Source organism: Pan troglodytes, chromosome 11, assembly GCF_028858775.2.
Source record: "Pan troglodytes isolate AG18354 chromosome 11, NHGRI_mPanTro3-v2.0_pri, whole genome shotgun sequence".
NCBI classification, from domain to species: Eukaryota; Metazoa; Chordata; class Mammalia; order Primates; family Hominidae; genus Pan; species Pan troglodytes.
Genome location: NC_072409.2, coordinates 1,500,605 through 1,517,485, shown reverse-complemented (window position 1 = coordinate 1,517,485; position 16,881 = coordinate 1,500,605). Strand labels below are relative to the sequence as shown.

The window sequence follows — 16,881 nt, the reverse complement described above, 5'->3', positions numbered from 1 at the left end:
CCGAGGAACTCCCTTAAGGATGGGACTGACTGTGGGGGCCGCCCTGGCACTGGGAGCGACGCAGCCTGCCGACTCTGGACCCAGCAGCTGAGGAACTCCCTCAAGGACGGGACTGACTGTGGGGGCTGCCCTGGCACTGGGAGTGACGTGGCCTACTGACCCTGGACCCAGATGGCAGGCCCTGCATGCTGCCAGCCCCGGCACATGTGCCAGGCATCTCCCTGGAGGTCATGGAGGACAGGGCAGTGTGACAAAGTCTGGCACCAGCACATGACCTCAGACGCACATGTCACCTGTCAGCAGTGACCGCAACATTCACTCCAGTAGGACCACTGTGCCAGCGCTAACAGCGTCACCCGTCAGCAGTGACCATGAGGTCCACTCCACTGTGCCAGCAGTGCCCACAGTCTCCCTCCCTGCAGACAGAGACTGGACAACAATGTGCTGTTGCCAACTGTTTATTCAGGGCCCTGAACGGGTGGTGCGTGGACATGCAACACACTCGGGCCCACAGCAGCGTGACCGGCCGCTCCCAAGCCCCGGGCGCACAACCACAGCCAGGAGCAGCCCCTGCCACCACTGGGCCACCGTCCAGGGCCCCACAGGACCAGCCGAAGGTGCCCCGGGCCGAGGCCAGCTGGGTCAGGTGTACCCCTAGCCTGGGGTTGAGTGAGGAGCGGCACCCCCAGTATCCTGTGTACCCCAAGCTGGCCAGGAGGCCGAGGGGGCCTTGGGCTCCATCTGCACTGGCCACCCTGTGCCAAGCATCACAGCTGCGTGAGCAGGTTTGCGTGTGAGCGCGTGGCGGGGCCTGGTTGTCCCCTTCCTAAGGCGTAACTGCTACAAGCATCTCCACCTCTCCCGCTCGGGAAAAAGCCACAGAGCCTGGCGACGTCCTCAAGGGGTCCCGGTGGCTCCAGTGCACCCAGCACACCTCAGCGCCTCTGGCTGGCAAGCCAGGAGAAGAAGGCGCGAGGCCGTGGGCGAGGTGCCTGGAGGACGCGCACGGTGCGTGGGGAGCGCCAGGCTTTGATGGTGGCGTCGTCGCTGGCCGTGAGCAGCAGCTCCTGCTCCTGGGGACTGAAGACCACTGAGTTGACCACATCCTCGTGCCGCAGCCTGGCCAGACAGATGTTGTAGTGGCGGTCCCAGATGTAGCCGTGCCGGTCCTCTGCCCCGCTGCAGAACAGCGCCTGGGTGAGCCGGCCGCCCGCCCGCTGCCGCCCACGCCCGCCCTGCACCACGCCGCGCCCTGCACCTGGCCACGAAGTCCCTGCTGACGTCCAGGAAGATGAAGAAGCACTCGTCGTTGGGCGTGTAGGCGCGGTGCGCACGCAGAGCCCGCCTCACCTCCCGCATGGTCTTGAGGTCGAACACCAGCAGGTCAATCTCCTCCGCGATCGGTGGTGGCTGCATGGGGTCGGCCACCACCGCACCGTTGGGCCAGGCGCGGCTGTTCACGTACAGGTACCTGGGCGAGGGGCACTGTGCTAGGTGTGGGCCGCCTGCGGGCACCCCGCCTGGGACACTGGCAAGAGGCCCACCTGTTGTCGGGCGACAGGCCCATGCCGATGATGTGTCCGTGTATGTCTATGACGTGGTCCAGCGCGTCGAAGAAGGCGTCGGAGCCCCGGCCCTCACCCAGCACGGGCCCTGCCGTGGTCATCTGGTGTGGCAGGATCTGCTTGATGCCTGCAGGGAGGGCTGCGGTGAGGGTCCCTGTCCAATGCCCCAGGGACATCACTCCAGGGCAGCTCCCTACCCCAATGGGGTGTCTGGGGCTGTGAGCACCACAGAGGTCCGTGGGCACTGCCTGCTCTGGGGGCCCCAAACCTGAATCAGGCCCGTCGGTTGCTTGCTGGCCAGCGGCCCTGCCTGCGTTTGTTTTCACTGCTCATCCCACAGGCCCCAGGTCTGGGCTTGTGACCCCAGGGGCGAGTGAACGATCCCAGCTTTGCCTGTGGACTTGCTTGCCGTCTGCCCCTCAGGACCCCTGCCCGGCCTCCCCCAAGCTCCTAGGACCGAGGCGGGCAGCATGGTGGCAGGGGTGTACCGATCTGGTGTGGGGAGTAGGTGAGGCAGCCAGTGGTGAAGATGAGGTACTTGCTCCTGGCGCCTGTGGCACTGCGCTCGGGTGGCTTGGTGTGCCCCTGGGCCAGCAGCTCGGCCACCTTGGTCTCTAGCACGCGCTCCGACAGCTGTGGCTGCGCCCGCCCCTCCAGCACGCGGTCCAGAAAGTGCCGCAAGCCCTCCTTGGCGTGGGCGGGGGCCGGGCCAGCCACCACCTCCTCGTTGTCGCTGCCTAGGTCAAAGATGCGGCAGGGGGACGTGGCCGGGTCGCCGGCTTCCAGCAGCAGGTCAGGGCTGTCGAAGCGGCTGCAGTCGGCCACCATCACCGTGCGGACGGTGCTGGCATTGAGGTTCTGGATCTTGAACAGCCGCTTCACCACGTTGACGTTCTCTGACTCCACGTCCTGGGGGCGGGGGCACGTGCCAGGTGGGCGCCAGGCCCCGGGGAGGGCAGCCCCGCCCCTAGCCCCGCACGCACCTGGAAGGCATTGTTGAGCCACAGCACCGAGCAGGAGGTGATATCTCCGATGCGGTGCAGGTTCCCCGAGATGAGGCTGGTCTCGGTGAGCCAACAGCCGAACACGTCGTAGGGCTTGTTCCGCACGCGGGACAGCAGCGCGAAGGAGTCTGTGGGGAGGCCGGGGCTGGACAGGCTGTCGGTGTGGGGCGGGGGCAGGGTCAACCCGCCGCCCGTGCTCACCTAGGCTGATGACAGCGATCTCGCCGGACGAGGAGTTGTGCGGCCCCAGGAACACCCCCGAGGCCAGCAGTAGCGAGTCGTCCTTGTTGAACTGGGAGAACTGGGTGTAGCTCCAGTTGTAGGGCCGCATGTCCGCGCTGTGCAGCAGCGAGATGGTCAGGTCGTTGCTCCAGATCTGTACGGCAGGGGCGGCTGTAGTGATCGCCTGGCCAGGTCACGGGGCGGGGGCCTGCTACTACACGGCCATGAGGCCCCAGCTCTGCCAGCCCTACTCAGAGGCCACCAGGGAGCAAGGACCCCTTCCAGCCACTGTCATCCACTCGGGGGGCATTGGTATAGAGCGGAGGAGCCTGCCCCTGGAGCAGGTGGCTGTGTGTGGGACCCTCTCCTCAGCACTCAGGGCCACCCTGCACCGCTCCTGATCCTCTGTGGTCCCTCCGCTGGATGCAGGGAGGCTGCTGTGTCACCTCTGGCCTGACCCACCCCCCCCACCACCACCTGGTTGGAACGCCTGGGTCCTGGGACCTCCGTGCTGCGGCAGAGCTGGGTGGGGTGTGCAGGACACCTGGCGGTCCTCACCTTCACAGTGCAGTCCTTGGAGCAGGACGCGAACTGGTACCCGGAATGGGAGAAGCTGAGGTGCAGGACCTGGTCTGTGTGTTCCCGCAGCGTCTGCACCTCCACGCAGGGCACCGTGTCATACAGCCGCTGGAACTCCTCGTACCAGGACATGGCCGCTGCGGGTGGGCAGTTGTCAGTCCTGGGCCCGGGCCTTCCTCCTCGCAGTTACGGCCATGAGCTGAGTGTGGCCCCAGCAGTCCTGGCAGGCCCCGTGGTGCCCCTGGAACCCACTAGTCATGGCATAGGCCTCGGCTGGGGGATTCAACCCTGTAGCTCACAGAGACCCCTGTACCCCCCACCCCCCAAGTGACCTAGTGAACCCTCTGGCCTCCAAGCTCTGAGGGGCGCCTGTGCTGTGTCCGGACAGGCCTCCATCAGGGTGTGAGGGTGTGAGCATGCACACTCGGGGCCGCGGGGCGGGTCCCCAGCCAGGCTGACCCCCAAGCGCAGGGGCCCGGGGCCCTGGCTGCAGAACGTGGGTAGGCGCCCCACACGCCACTGACCTGGGTGTCGGGGCACGTCGCGGGCCACCTGGTAGTAGCGGTAGAACTGCTCCCTCCACAGGAACTCGTCCCGCGACACGGCCTGCCATTGGCGGCACACCAGCCCGGCGGCCAGCACGTCGGCCGGGCCCAGGCTCAGGAAGATCTGGTAGACCAGGCTGTCGGGGAGCAGGGGCGTGCCGCCCTCGTCCATCGTGACATTCTGCCCAGGCGGCCCTGAAACCCACCAACGGCTGCCCTCAGCCCAGGCCCGGGAAGGGAGGCCGAGAGCAGGCGTCCTGTTCCTCCAGCCCCAACCGTCCCGCCGGGAGTTCCACGGGGCTGCGTGTCTGCAGGGGACGCCCGGGCACCGCCGCCCAACCAAGGACCCGGCAGCTCCGGGCGGGCCGGGCCGGCCCCTCTCCGCCGCGTCATCCCCCGGCCTCCTGCGGCCGGCAGCGGGCGCCCCTCAGCCCGCCAGGGCCCGGACCGCCGCACGCGAAGCACGGGGACACCAGGCGCCGTCCGGGGACGGGCTTCCACCGAGAGGAAGCTCGGGGCGGCCAGGCAGTGGCCTCCGCCCTGCGGCCCTGGAGAAGCTCTGCCCGGCGGGCTCGGGGCGGACGGCGGGGACGAGCGCACGGGCGGCCTCGGGGCTCCTGCACTCGCCCAAGGCGGGCGGGGCCGACGAGGCGGGACCCCCGAGGGCCGCAGGCGCACTCACCACGGCCGCCTCCGCCCGCTGCGCCGCCCCCGCCCTGCGCGACCCGGACCCGCTTCCGCTGCAGCAGCCGCTCGGACCGCCGCCCCCGCCCAACGGGGAGCCCGCCAGGCTCGACGCCACGAGCCCCGAGGCATCGATGGCCGAGGAAGGCAGAGCGCGCGGGTAGCCCGCATCCGCCCCTCGTGCGCCTGCGCCTTGGGCTCCGGCGGCCTGGCCGGCTTTTCTTTGTGCGCCTGCGCGCACTCGGGCGCGTTAGAAACAGCGCCCCTTGTGGCCAGCGGGCGGCGGTCGTGGGCGGGGTTGCAGGCGAGGCTCAACGACCGCTGGTTCGGGACCCGCCTCCGGCGCTCCCTGTTGCCGGGCCCTGAGCAAGTGGCTTCGTGAACCCCGTGACGTTGGCCATGGAGATAAGACCACTGGGTGATGGTTTAAGGAAGATAACGTGTAAAGGGCTAAGGACTGTCAGTGGAAATCAGGGGTGCAGGAGAAATGGATAAACAGCCAGAGGTCAACTCGGACTTTGTACGTGGGACATGGTGCCAGGGCCCTGCCAGGAAGTGCAGATCGAAGCTAGGCTCACGAGGAGGCTGGAGGTGGGGGGTGGGGCTGGCCCAGGGCTGGGGTTGGGGAGGCAACGGATGGACATGGACTTCCTGGGCTGGGCTCTGTGACAGCAGAGTAGACTCTGTCCTGGGACTTGGTGGTGCTACCCTTGGCCTCCCACAGTCCTGCCACCCTGCCGCCGCCACCATGCTGCCCCCTGGGACTGTGACCCTCTTGACTCTGCTCCTGGCAGCTGGCTCGCTGGGCCAGAGGCCTCAGAGGCCACGCCGGCCCGCATCCCCCATCAGCACCATCCAGCCCAAGGCCAATTTTGATGCTCAGCAGGTAGAAGTTGTGGGGGGTAGAGGGAGGAACGTGAAGTTTTTGGGCCGGGGGAGGAGGGTAGAGGGAGGCAGGTAGAAGTTGTGTGTCAGGGGGGAGAGGGTGAAGTTGTGGGAGGGGTAGAGGGAGACAGGTAGAAGTTGTTGGGGGGGGAGAGGGAAGCAGGTGAAGTTGTGGGGGGTGTAGAGGGAAGCAGGTGAGGGGCCCTCCCACAGTGCCCTCGAGTTCTCCCATGGTCTGCCCCCAGTTTGCAGGGACCTGGCTCCTTGTGGCTGTGGGCTCCGCTTGCCGTTTCCTGCAGGAGCAGGGCCACCGGGCCGAGGCCACCACACTGCATGTGGCTCCCCAGGGCACAGCCATGGCTGTCAGTACCTTCCGAAAGCTGTGAGTCCCAGAGCAGCCCTGCACCCTAACCCCAACCCTCCTCTCAGCCCCCAGACTTCAGCCCTGCTCTGGCCCCTGACCCCACCCCGGCTGTGGCCTGGACTACGATTCCTGGATGGGGTCTCCCAGCCTGTGGTGCCTCCTCCCCGCCCCCCCAGGGATGGGATCTGCTGGCAGGTGCGCCAGCTCTATGGAGACACAGGGGTCCTCGGCCGCTTCCTGCTTCAAGGTGAGGCAGGGGCTGCAGGGCATGTGGGTGGGGGATGACGCAGCCACTGTGGCTCTCTGACGTGGCTACCGTGGCTCTGCCCCAGCCCGAGGCGCCCGAGGGGCTGTGCACGTGGTTGTCGCTGAGACCGACTACCAGAGTTTCGCTGTCCTGTACCTGGAGCGGGCGGGGCAGCTGTCAGTGAAGCTCTACGGTATGTGGGGGCCAGCCTCTGTGACCAGGCAGGCGCTCAAGCTCTGCACACTCACTGGGCCACCCCGAGGGGCTGGGTGAGCCCATGGGGACACACTTCCTTTCTCCCATCCTGACCCTCCTGCTAAGCAGGGGCCCAGGGAGTAGTGACAGACAGGCCTGGTGTGGGAGCAGGGAGAGGGCCCCGAGGGGGCGGGGGACACACAGACCCCGTTCCCAGAGCCCTCCACGCCGCCTGGTGCCAGGACCCCAGGAACCCTGTCTGCCCTGCAGCCCGCTCGCTCCCTGTGAGCGACTCGGTCCTGAGTGGGTTTGAGCAGCGGGTCCAGGAGGCCCACCTGACTGAGGACCAGATCTTCTACTTCCCCAAGTACGGTGAGTGTCCCCAGCAGGTCCCCAGCTCAGCCACCCCCACTCTCTGGGCTGATGTCCAGCCTGACCCCTGCCTTGGGCCCCCAGGCTTCTGCGAGGCTGCAGACCAGTTCCACGTCCTGGACGGTGAGTGCACAGCGGGGCAAGCATGGCGGCGTGGTGAGGGGGGCCACTGCCACCGGCTGAGTCTCGTCTCCGCTGCAGAAGTGAGGAGGTGAGGCCGGCGTGGTGAGGGGGGCCACTGCCACCGGCTGAGTCTCATCCCTGCTGCAGAAGTGAGGAGGTGAGGCCGGCACACAGCTCCAGTGCTGAGAAGTCAGTGCCCCGAGAGACGACCCCACCAGTGGGGTGCCCGCTGCCCGTCCTCTGTGAAACCAGCCTCAGATCAGGGCCCTGCCACCCGGGGCAGGGGATCTTCTGCTGGCTGCCCCAGAGGACAGTGGGTGGAGTGGTACCTACTTATTAAATGTCTCAGACCCCTCTCTGACTCTTCTGTCCACTCTGGACCGGCGCCAGTACCACCAAGGCCCTCTCTGCCCCCACCCCGCCTCTTTAAAAGCCTGGCGCTCCCTGTTGGCTGGAGTCCACGCAGTGGGCACTGGGCCGATTTCAGCGGCTCTTGGGATTTGGGAGGGGAGATCCTCTCTGGCATATGCCCATCTTGTGCCCTGCTGGGACCTGGGGGCGTCCAGCCTCACTCCAAGGCTGCTCTTGCCTGGGCCATTGTCCTGCAGCCCCCGGGCTGCTCCTCCGCCCCCATGGGAGGCCAGCTGTCTCCCGTCACTGCCCATTTTGGCCTCTTCCGAGCCGAGCTGGCACCAGCTGGCCCGTGTTGGTGGCAGCAGTTGGTGCTGTCCACCCACAGCCACTGCACTCTCTGCACACCTCATCCACTACCACGTCCCCCGTGAAACCAGGAAGCAGAAGAGAATGTGGGGGTGGGCCAGCTCTGCCCTCGGGGCAGCCCCTGGGCTAGGGCCGGAGAATATCAGGAACCCGGCATGGCTTGGCCATGCTGGGCCTGGACCTGGCCGCTAAGCTGCTCCTCTCAGGCCCTGCCTGCGGCCACTGGCATTTGTTTGATAAGCATTTCTGAAGGCCCACTGTGTGCTGGGCCCTGGGACCACCAGGTGGGCTGGTCCCTCCCCCTAGGAACTTACAAGTCCGGGGATCAGCCACCAATCAGCCACAGTGGGCAGGGATGGGAGGAGAAGGCACCTTGGAGTTGGTCCCAAAGCACACGGCCTGGGTGGGGGCAGGGAGGAGCCAGCAGCTGCTCCAGGGGGTCCCCATCCCACGGGCAGGGCTCCCCCTGCTGTGCCCACCTGTTCACTAAGCTGCTAGACCCCAGGAGGGCAGGCAAGTCAGGTGGTGGGAAGGGGAGGCAGGGGCCCTGACTGCCGGGACCTGGGAAGGAGAAGGGCCCAGGAGGTCGTACCCTTGCATCGCCTTCCCCCACTCCAGCTCCATGTCCCAGAGACCCATGAGATAGCAGGGCGCAACAGAAGGGCTCAGGGTTCAGAGCTGGCAACGCCGGGAAGACTCTAGGCCTGAGCCCCAGGAAAGCCTCCTCCATGCCTGGCCCCACATCCCCCAAACAGAAAGTGAGGGTCTCATCTGGGGGCAGGAGGAGTCGGGTAGCTGGCCACGGTCACAAGCTTCAGGGAGGGCTGAATGTCCGAGGGGTGGCGCCAGAGACCCACCCGATGACCTTGGGTGCTGTGGTTGGTGGCAGAGTGGCCCAGCCTGACCCTCCACGCCTCTGACTGCAGGGCTGGGTGGGTTCCCGCACTGAGTGAAGTGCGTGGCCACTTGGCTGTGTGCTCTGGGACCAGAGGATGTGCAGCGCAAGGATTACAAAGCATTTCATTTTCACAGACGCATTGAATGAGCTCTAGTTAAATTTCAAACACTACATAAAATCACGATAGCTCTGTGTGAATCATTGTTCTTTAAAATAGTTTGCATAATTTGGCTGGGCGTGGTGGCTCACGCCTATAATCCCAGCACTTTGGGAGGCTGAGGCGGGTGGATCACTTGAGGCCAGGAGTTCAAGACCAGCCTGTCCAACATGGTGAAACCTTGTCTCTACTAAAAATACAAAAATTAGCTGGTCATGGTGGCAGGCGCCTGTAATCCCAGCTACTCCAGAGGCTGAGGCAGGAGAATTGCTTGAACCCAGGAGGCAGAGGTTGTGGTGACCCGGGATCATGCCACTGCCTCCAGTCTGGGCGACAGTGAGACTCTGTCTCAAAAAAAAAAAAAAAAAAAAAAAAATCTATGGAAATGGCCGGGCGCGGTGGCTCACGCCTGTAATTCTAGCACTTTGGGAGGCTGAGGCGGGCAGATCACTTGAGGTCAGGAGTTTGAAACCAGCCTGGCCAACATGGTGAAACCCCGTCTCTACTAAAAATACAAAAAAAATTAGCCAGGCGTGATGGTGGGCGCCTGTAATCCCAGCTACCCAGGAGGCTCAGGCAGGAGAATCGCTTGAATCCAGGAGACAGAGGTTGCTGTGAGCTGAGATCGCGCCATTGCACTCCAGCCCGGGTGACAGAGCGAGACTCTGTCTCAATTTATTAAAAAAAAAAAAAAAACAAACAACAACAAAACTATGCAAACTGGCTGGGCACAGTGGCTCACACCTTTAATCTCAGCACTTTGAGAGGCTGAGGCAGGAGGATCGCTTGAGGCCAAGAGTTCAAGATCTGACTGGGCAACATAGTGAGACCTCATCTCTATTTAAAAAAAAAGTTTTTTCATCTATAGAAACTAACATTTAATTGTTAGCAGTCTTGCCCAAGACCTGCGGGGTCAGGAGTCCAGGACTGTCCTGGGTGCCCCCGCCTTGCCTGGACGTGAGAGTGCTGTGTGGGGCCCCCGGAGCCCCTGGTCCCACAGGCAGGGCCGACAGTCGGGTGCCGTGCCCGTCCTCCCTGGCCACGCAGGTGCTCAGAGGGACAGGTGGGCCAGGACTCCTCCATGTGGGGACGAGGCACCCTCCTCCCCAGCCACGCCCCAACCACCCCTGACCCCCACCCCACCCCCAAGGGGCCTCCCAGCGCCCAGGACCGTGTCTGGGAAAAGGTCTTTGCCCGGGGAGTGGGAAGAGAGAGGGGAGGGTGAGCAGAGGACAGGCCGGGAGTTTTCCGGGAACGGAGGAAGAGCAGTGGAGGGGAAGTCTGTCCTTGTTGCTGTGGGGAGGCAGAGATGAAGGCGATGGGTTGGGGGTAGGGGTGCCGGGGAGCGAAGCAGAGGGAAGAGAGGACCTGATGGGAGGGGTCAATGGGAGAGGCCCCAGGGACCGGTCCCCACGGTGGGCTGGGGGTCCAGGGTGCTGAGTGGAAGCGGCGGTTTCCCTCCCGCCTCTCAAGGACGCCCTGCAGAAGGTGCGGCTGCTCCTCCCCGTGGCACGCAAGCTCCCGGGCACCGCCTCCCGCCTCGGCCTCCCAAAGCGCTGGGCTCACTGGCGTGTGCTGCCGCGCCCGGCCCGCCCACCCCAGGCGGTATGGAAGGCCGAGGTCAGAGCCAGGACTCCCCCGGGAGCCCCGCAAGTGCCCCAAGGCCCGCGTCCTGCACGGCCCGTTCCAGCGCCGCCGGCCCAGCCAGGCAAAGGCACCTGCAGGGCCCTGATTGGGCGGCGGAGGTCACGTGCCTACCCTCCACCAATCACGTTAGACGGGAGGAGCAGCACCTGCGTCTGCCCCGCGGTGGGGGGAGGAGGCGCGCCGAACCCATTGTCATGTCCAGGAGGCTCCTGCAGGGGACATGGGGGGCACAGAGGTTAACGGCAGCAGCCAGTGGCTACCTGGAGGCACACACAGACCCCCCAGGGCGGCAGGAGTGGGTCTGGGGGAGGGAGCATGGGGTCTGAGGCGCTGCTTGGAGCCGAGGGACCCTCCTCTGTGTCGAGGACTCGGCCCACCCGACCTCTGCTGCTCAGTCTCTGTGGGTCTCGGGCTGGCCAGGGAAGGCCCGGTTTTCCTCCCGCAGGGCCCTGCATGGGCGGGGTCCGTAGCGGGGACTGTCCTGTACATGGGCTGTGTGCTGTGATCCCAAATCTCCCCAGTGCCCTGCGATAAGACGGGCTCCGGGAGGGGTGCCTGCTGCGCTGAGAGCAGGACCCTGGGGCTGCGGACAGGCGCTCCTAGGCTGGCTGGGGCCAGGGGGATAGTGGAGAGTCGAAGGCGCCTCTGGGGAGCTCAGGGGAATGAACAGATTATTTCCAACTTTTCTTTTCCTGGGCCAGCCTCCTGAAACGCTAGCGTTGTGCTGGTGAGACAAGGCACAGCAAGCTGCCCTTCTCCGTGGGCAGTGAGGCCTGGGACAGAGCCCAGCCCTGGAGCCCTGAAGTCCTGGGGGCTGGGCTCTTTGAGTGGCCAGGCTGGGGCTGCCACCCAGGGCAGGCTGCCGAGGCCCAGGGCACCTCCTGGGATGAGCCTAAGTCCCTTGTAAGCAGGGCTGGGTGAGGGGAGGAGGTGGCCAGGACAGGGAATCTGGGGTGGGAGGGGGCGTCCAGGACAGGGAATCTGGGGTGGGAGGGGGCGGCCAGGACAGGGACCTGGGGGGAGGAGGTGGCCTGGACAGAGGCTCACAGGCCAGGCACACGGTGAGTGGGAGGCACCTGGCTCACCCTTGGTGACCCCGTAACATGGAGTCCAGCACCCAGAGGCTTCAGCTACCTGTGAGGATGGGAGGAGAGGTCAGGAAGGGGACTCCACTCCCTAGCCCCATCATCCAAGGGGTGTCAGGGCAGCTAGAAGCCCCAAGCCTGCCAATGCCCTCCCTGCCAGCCCGCTTTTTACATTTTATTTTTATATTTTTAGAGATGAGATCTCAGTCTTGCCCAGGCTGGAGTCTGGTGGCACAATCATAGCTTACTGCAGGCTCAAACTCCTGGGCTAAAGCAATCCTCCCACCTCAGCCTCTCAAGTAGCTGGGACCACAGGTGTGCACCACCACCCCCAGCTAACTTTTAAATTTTTTTGTAGAGATGGTGTCTCGCTATGTTGTCTAGGGTGATGTCAAACTCCTGGGCTCGAGCGATCCTCCCGCCTTGGCCCCCCAAAGTGCTGGGATTATAGGCATGAGCCTCTGTGCCTGGCCTACTAATCCTTTCTTTTAGGCAGGACCAGCATGGGGTGCCCACTCCCATTAGTGGGGCTTCCCAGCCCTGCCCCTCCCTCTGGGCAGAGACTGCGTTTAAAATGCCCCAGCTGTCCTCACCAGGGTGCCTGGGTGCTCTGCAGGCCCCAGCCTCCCTCCTCGCCTGCTCGGGCCACCTCCACCCCGGCCTCATGGCCACAGGGCCCCTCCCTGGTCCTGTTCTTGCTCCAGGGCCACGGCCCACGCTGCGGTTCAGGCATGTGCGGAGCCAGGCAGGGTAGGGGTGGGGGGGCGGCTGGCAGCCCCAGGCCCTGCAGGGGGAATGCCCAGGTTTGGCCACAGCTGGGCCCTATCCCTTATGGCTGCGGCAGGTCACGCTGTCTGTCTGGGACGCAACATTCTGTGACAGGGAGGAAGGCTGGGGCAGGCTGCGTGGGGCCTCTGAACCCCCAGCATGGGGCACTTGGAAGGGGGCTGAAGGGGGCAGGGCCTCAGAAATGAGAAGAGGTGGAAGGTGGACCTGGGGGCCCCTCCTACCCCACCTGGCTGGAACCCAAGAGACCGCAGGTGGGTGGGTGGGACCTGAGGAGAGCCCGCACCACCCAGCCCACACCAGGCCTGCCCTGGGCACCACCTCTCCTGCCAGTCCTGAGGAGGGAGGCAGAGGGGCACACCCCCTTGGGAGGGGCACCTGCTGGGTACGTGCATGAAGAGGTGGGTCTCTGGGCCACCTGCCCATGGCCACTTCCTTCTCTCTGTCCCTGTGGGCCCAGCAGCTGCCAGGATGAGGCTGCTGTGTGGCCTGTGGCTGTGGCTCTCCTTGCTGAAAGTCCTGCAGGCCCAGACCCCAACCCCCCCGCGACTCCCGCCCCCGATGCAGAGCTTCCAAGGAAACCAGGTACAGGGGTTTTGATGGAAGGAGAAGCAGCCGGCTGGGTCTGAGTGCAGGGAGAGGCTGGTGGCTGAGCAGGCCTGGGGATGCTGCCCAGAGAGCCAGGACCAGCCGTGCTTCCAGGAGCCCCCAGGCGGGCCCCTGACCTCCAGCAGAGGAGGGCCCAGCGCAGACCTTCCTGGCACCCATTCCCTGCCGTCACCCCAGCCCATCGCTCCCTCTGTGCGTGAGGGGAAACAGGCTCGGGAAGGCCGCACAGCCACTGGCCAGGGTCACCATGTCCCTGCCAGACCCAGAGTAGCCTCCGGTTCTTGCCAGTGTCCCTGGCGCCGGCCCAGCCGGGAGCACTGCTCTGTGAGGGGTCCAGAAGCTGCCAGGGAGGGCGGGAGGGGGCTCCTGACCCTGCCCACTGCCACCCCTGCCCACCGCCACCCCTGCCCACCACCGCCTCTGTAGTTCCAGGGGGAATGGTTCGTTCTGGGCCTGGTGGGCAACAGCTTCAGGCCGGAGCACAGGGTGCTGCTGAACGCTTTCGCCGCAACTTTCGAGCTAAGTGACGATGGCCGCTTTGAGGTGTGGAATGCCATGACTCGGTGAGTGGCTGTCCCTGCCGTTCCAAGCGGGTGAGGAGGATCCCGGGCCTGGGTCCCAGCCGCCAGTGGCTCAGGTGCGCCATGGGCCCTGTCCCAGCACAGGCAGCTTCATGACTCTGCCTGCCAATGACCAAACCCAGTTGGGGAGTATACAAAAAAGTGTGGGCAGCTGGGCGCGCTGGCTCACACCTGTAATCCTAGCACTTCGGGGGCCGGGCGCGCTGGCTCACACCTGTAATCCCAGCACTTCGGGGGCCGGGCGCGCTGGCTCACACCTGTAATCCTAGCACTTCGGGGGCCGAGCGCAGTGGCGCACACCTGTAATCCCAGCACTTTGGGGGCCGGGCACAGTGGCGCACACATGTAATCCCAGTACTTCAGGAGGCAGAGGCAGAAGGATCACTTGAACTCAGGAGTTTGAGACCAGCCTGAGCAACATAGTTAGACACCATCTCCACTCATGACGCTTGGCCACTCCCGCCGTGGGTCCCTCTGAATAAGCGGCTGAAATCTCCTGAGGGGCCCACCTCGGCATGGACCTGCCAGCTACCGGAGCCTTCCGCCTCCACCTGTCCCCTCCTACAGAGGCCAGCACTGTGACACATGGTCTTATGTGCTGATACCGGCAGCCCAGCACGGGCAGTTCACTGTGGACCACGGTGTGGGTAAGCCAGTCACAGGAGGGAGGGACGGGGTGCTGGCCCACAGGAACGTGACGTCTGTGCCCCCTCAGAGCCCGGGGCGGACAGAGAGGAGACCCGGGTGGTGGACAGCGACTACACTCAGTTCGCCCTGATGCTGTCCCGCAGACACACGAGCAGGCTGGCCGTCCTCAGGATCAGCCTGCTTGGTGAGCCTCCCACCCCGTCCTGGGCCCATGTGTGGCCCTGGAGGCACCTCCTTCCAGGCTTTGGGTCAGACCCTGCCTCCCCACCCCGCCTGGAGTGACTTGGGGGTACAGATAGTTCAATCTCCCACCTACCCAGCCCCCAACCCCCTGCCAAGTGCACAGACCCACGCTGGGCTCCCTGGGCTGCAGGCAGGAGCTGGTTGCTGCCTCCCGGGACGCTGGACCAGTTCATCTGCCTGGGCAGAGCTCAGGGCCTCTCGGATGACAACATTGTCTTCCCAGATGTGACTGGTAACATGGCTCACCTGCAGGCATGCTGGGCAGTAGGCACGGGGCCCGCAGGAATGAGTTTGGTTGACCCTAGAGGAGCTGGACCCAGTGTCTACCCAGGGAGCTCAGCCCCAGCCTGCGCTCAGGGGTTTCCAGGCTCCTGGGTCCCTGTGCTCAACCCAGGCTCTGAGCCACCTCCTGCCGCCCCGGGTCCCCTGTCCTGGGCCACCTCCTCCCACCCCGGGTCTCCTGTCCTGGGCCACCTCCTCTCACCCCAGGTCCCCTGTCCCGGGCCATCTCCTCCCTCTGGGTCCCCTGTCCTGGGCCACCTCCTCCCTTCACCCATCCCTGCTCACAAGGAGCTTGGACTCATCCCAGGAGGTGCCCTGGACCTCAGCAGCCTGCCCTGGGTGGCAGCCCCAGCCTGACCACTCAGACAGCCGCGGCCCCCAAGGCCTGACTCTTCTTGTGGGAGGGCGAGGTCAGCCTGAGCCCCTCCTCTTCCTGGAGGGATGCCCACCGTGCCCTTTTGATTCCCGCCTCTGGTCCTTTACATGGGCATAACCACATGCACACACACTCACGCATGAGCAAACGTGTACAGACTGGCACATGCCTCCACATGCGAACACCCACTTACACACGCGCCACTCACACTGGCACACATGCTGTCTACCCGTGCACAGGCACACGTGCTGGTCTGCACACACCTGCACACACCTGCACACTCGCTATGCCAGGCCTCCTGGGTCTGCAGTGAGTCTGGGGGCCCATGGGGACAGGGACAGGTGAGGGGCTTCCTGAGGACCTGGGGCTGTTGGGAGCCGCTGTGGGCCACATCTTCTGCCCCTTCTCAGCCTCCCTCACCCCAGCCCCTTCCCCTAGACCCACTGCTGGTCCCCTTTCTCCCTCCTGCTTCTCACCCGAAGCCACCTGCCCCTCCTTTGTGCCCTCCCTTGCTTCCTCCTGGGCTCCGTCCCCTGCTCCCCCTTTGTCCTCCATCCCGACTCCATCTCCCCCACCAGGCTGGTCACCCCAGGCCAGCGTCTGTTGAAGGATGAAGCAGCTCCTGTCCGGCCCAGCCCTGCCTCACAGCTGCGCGAGCTCTGCCCTCCTCAGCTCTCAAACCTGAATAAATGCACCAAGCCCAGAGCCCCAGAGTGTGACCACTGTGACGTCGGGTTGGGCAGAGACGGGAGCAAGGCGACCGCTGACCCTGCAGGGCTGCCACAGCTCCTCCTCTGGGCACACTACGGCCCCCCAGCCGGCTCTCTCTGCCCAGTGTGTGTGACTCTGTCAGTGAGGGCATGCACATGTGTGTTCATGCGTGAGCCTTTGCCTGTGGTTGCAGGTTGTACAAGGTCGTTCCCAGGCCAAGGCCCCTCCATCCCTGCCCCTTGGGCCCTCGGCTGTGGGAGTTCGCAGGCCCTTCTCCACCTCCACCCTGGTCAGCACTCGGGGCTGCCATGCCAGATGCAGCCGGGCTGGAGCTTGCCCCGGAAACACTCAGACCCCGAGCTGTCCCAGGCAGCGGCTGTTCTGTCAGGGAAGCTGGCCTGGAGCTACCAGGGTCCCAGAACAGGAGGAGGCCCTGGTGCAGATGCCCCAGGTCTGGGAGAGGGGAGGCGGTGACAAGCAGCCTCGGGCTGGAGCCTGCTGGGCACAGAGACACAAAGGGTCTGAGGTCACAACCCAGACACCCACTCCCAGCCTGAGCCCCCCCAACCCTGACTGTACACCCCTGCAAGATGGCTGTATTCGGACGCCCACCCCCACCGGCCAGCCAGAGTAACCCATTTCTCAGCCCTCCGATGTCTGTGTCCATCTCGGCCCCCACTGTCCTCCGGGCAGGGAGAGCAGGACACCACCCAGGGCGGCCATGGACCCTAGTGGTCTCTGGCCTTGCTAGAGAGCAAAGAACATCCAGAGACCCCCAACCTGGTGCCTAACCTTCACCCACCAGGAGCACCCCGCTGCTCAGAAGCATGGCCCTTGTTTAGAATCCTTCTGCCATCATGTGCACCTCCTGCTGGGCAGGCTGTACAGGATCCAAGCAGATTCTGGAACTGGAAGATGGACAGAGACAGCAGACAGACTGGAATTCCTCCCTGCCCTGACGGCCCCAACAAGATGGATCCCCATGATCAAGTCAAACGACACCAGCTGTGGTGCTCACTGCAGCCACAATTCAACCTTTTCTGTGTGTCTGACTCCCCAACACACAACTCCCACAAGGGCAGGCACAGGCCTGCTTTGTCCATCACTCTATCCCACATTCCAACATGGCTCCTGACACAGAGAAAGCTGCTGAATGATGGATGGATGGATGGATGGATGGATGGATGGTTGGATAATGGTTGGGTGGGTGGATGGATGGACAGATGAGCAGATGAATGGATAAATGGAAGGATGGGTAGATGGGTGGGTGGATGGATGGGTAGATTAATGGATAAATGGATGGATGAAGGGCTGGGTGGACGGATGATGGATAGATGTTTGGATGATGGATGG

General features: G+C 64.6%; 3 protein-coding genes across 6 annotated transcripts; 2 read left to right on the top strand and 1 right to left on the bottom strand.

Annotated features, from left to right (window-relative positions):
- Positions 1-442: 442 nt before the first annotated feature.
- Positions 443-4,742, bottom strand: FBXW5 (F-box and WD repeat domain containing 5). 2 transcript variants are annotated; one of them, XM_016962200.3, is made up of 9 exons: positions 4,598-4,742; positions 3,895-4,110; positions 3,350-3,507; positions 2,771-2,945; positions 2,549-2,697; positions 2,054-2,474; positions 1,545-1,692; positions 1,259-1,471; positions 443-1,179 (listed from the first exon to the last, which is right to left on the bottom strand). In XM_016962200.3, the coding sequence occupies exons 2-9, from the start codon at positions 4,085-4,087 to the stop codon at positions 936-938; spliced, it is 1,701 nt and encodes a 566-aa protein (XP_016817689.1). In that variant the 5' UTR covers positions 4,088-4,110; positions 4,598-4,742; the 3' UTR covers positions 443-935. The 2 variants fall into 2 exon arrangements, with proteins under 2 accessions (XP_016817689.1, XP_063644158.1); XM_063788088.1 differs by having other exon boundaries at positions 3,350-3,611; positions 4,598-4,666.
- A 464-nt stretch (positions 4,743-5,206) lies between these two features.
- On the top strand, positions 5,207-7,139 carry C8G (complement C8 gamma chain). The gene is made up of 7 exons (XM_016962201.3): positions 5,207-5,485; positions 5,730-5,866; positions 6,025-6,095; positions 6,181-6,288; positions 6,561-6,662; positions 6,747-6,785; positions 6,864-7,139. The coding sequence occupies exons 1-7, from the start codon at positions 5,348-5,350 to the stop codon at positions 6,875-6,877; spliced, it is 609 nt and encodes a 202-aa protein (XP_016817690.2). The 5' UTR covers positions 5,207-5,347; the 3' UTR covers positions 6,878-7,139.
- Positions 7,140-12,378: 5,239 nt separating this feature from the next.
- Positions 12,379-15,522, top strand: LCN12 (lipocalin 12). Of its 3 annotated transcripts, none has more exons than XR_001721108.3 (6): positions 12,379-12,663; positions 13,114-13,250; positions 13,836-13,915; positions 13,984-14,100; positions 14,290-14,851; positions 15,396-15,522. XR_001721108.3 is itself a non-coding variant. In XM_016962202.3 (6 exons), the coding sequence occupies exons 1-6, from the start codon at positions 12,472-12,474 to the stop codon at positions 15,422-15,424; spliced, it is 657 nt and encodes a 218-aa protein (XP_016817691.1). In that variant the 5' UTR covers positions 12,379-12,471; the 3' UTR covers positions 15,425-15,522. The 3 variants fall into 3 exon arrangements, 2 of the variants coding, with proteins under 2 accessions (XP_016817691.1, XP_009456029.1); XM_016962202.3 differs by having other exon boundaries at positions 14,290-14,391; XM_009457754.4 differs by lacking the exon at positions 15,396-15,522 and having other exon boundaries at positions 14,290-14,889.
- The last annotated feature ends 1,359 nt before the right edge of the window (positions 15,523-16,881 follow it).

Excerpts from the sequence above, each read along its gene's own strand:
- LCN12 (XM_009457754.4), top strand. The coding sequence starts at position 12,472 with ATGAAGAGGTGGGTCTCTGGGCCACCTGCCCATGGCCACTTCCTTCTC. Across the intron at positions 12,664-13,113 it reads AGAGCTTCCAAGGAAACCAG|TTCCAGGGGGAATGGTTCGT; the intron begins GTACAGGGGTTT and ends CCGCCTCTGTAG. Across the intron at positions 13,916-13,983 it reads CACTGTGGACCACGGTGTGG|AGCCCGGGGCGGACAGAGAG; the intron begins GTAAGCCAGTCA and ends GTGCCCCCTCAG.
- C8G (XM_016962201.3), top strand. The coding sequence starts at position 5,348 with ATGCTGCCCCCTGGGACTGTGACCCTCTTGACTCTGCTCCTGGCAGCT. Across the intron at positions 5,867-6,024 it reads GTCAGTACCTTCCGAAAGCT|GGATGGGATCTGCTGGCAGG; the intron begins GTGAGTCCCAGA and ends CCGCCCCCCCAG. Across the intron at positions 6,096-6,180 it reads CGGCCGCTTCCTGCTTCAAG|CCCGAGGCGCCCGAGGGGCT; the intron begins GTGAGGCAGGGG and ends GCTCTGCCCCAG.
- FBXW5 (XM_016962200.3), bottom strand. The coding sequence starts at position 4,087 with ATGGACGAGGGCGGCACGCCCCTGCTCCCCGACAGCCTGGTCTACCAG. Across the intron at positions 2,946-3,349 it reads CCAAGGACTGCACTGTGAAG|ATCTGGAGCAACGACCTGAC; the intron begins GTGAGGACCGCC and ends CCTGCCGTACAG. Across the intron at positions 2,475-2,548 it reads GGCTCAACAATGCCTTCCAG|GACGTGGAGTCAGAGAACGT; the intron begins GTGCGTGCGGGG and ends CCCCGCCCCCAG.